Source organism: Cicer arietinum, chromosome 4 (assembly GCF_000331145.2).
Source record: "Cicer arietinum cultivar CDC Frontier isolate Library 1 chromosome 4, Cicar.CDCFrontier_v2.0, whole genome shotgun sequence".
Classification (NCBI taxonomy): Eukaryota; Viridiplantae; Streptophyta; class Magnoliopsida; order Fabales; family Fabaceae; genus Cicer; species Cicer arietinum.
Genome location: NC_021163.2, coordinates 23,659,468 through 23,660,140, shown reverse-complemented (window position 1 = coordinate 23,660,140; position 673 = coordinate 23,659,468). Strand labels below are relative to the sequence as shown.

The window sequence follows — 673 nt, the reverse complement described above, 5'->3', positions numbered from 1 at the left end:
ACTCTTTCATGTCTAACACTGAACATCTAAGGTGTGATCTGATAATAATAATTTGATAGTAAGTAGTCCACAAATTTTAGATAGAAAAATTCAAACTTCCCATGTGAAAATTCTTTAACAAAAATCTGGATCGCATCCACACACTCTTCTCTATCCATCTTGGATCATCAGAGTATGAAATAGGATTATAGGATGCATCTTATAACAAACAAACAAATACAAATCTATGCAGCACCCATATTTCATATGTGTGACATGTAATGTGTCTCAAACCTGTTAAGTATCCGACACCAACACAAACAACAATGTTATTATATTCGATTATTTTTATTTTCTTAAATTATTATATATCAATATTTTACTTATGGGTAAGTGTTGTCTCTAGTGTTCCGCCTAAGAAAGAAAAGTCATATTTTTATTTTAGAAATGATCCATAAAAACCGAACAACACGACACACACACAAAAGAAGACATTTGGAAAAGAAAAGAAAATGATCCAAAAAAACATGAACGCATATAATATGATAAGAAGCAACGTAGAAGCATTAAAGAGACAAAACATGAACGAATATTCACCTTCAAAGTTGCTCTTGAAAGAAGACATGTTAGTGGCTTTTGAGATGAAAGAAGAAAAAAGAATAGTTTTTTTTTTGGTTTTTGTGATTTTTGGAAA

At 30.2% G+C, this 673-nt stretch overlaps 1 protein-coding gene across 1 annotated transcript in view; it reads right to left on the bottom strand.

The window, feature by feature from the left end:
• LOC101514784 (fructose-bisphosphate aldolase 6, cytosolic) overlaps positions 1–667 on the bottom strand; it is a 2,944-nt gene extending 2,277 nt beyond the window's left edge. The window contains exon 1 of the mRNA XM_004497548.4: positions 577–667. Coding sequence (XP_004497605.1) covers positions 577–604 — 28 coding nt within the window. The 5' untranslated portion in view covers positions 605–667. The remainder of the gene's footprint in view (positions 1–576) is intronic.
• Positions 668–673: the final 6 nt, after the last annotated feature.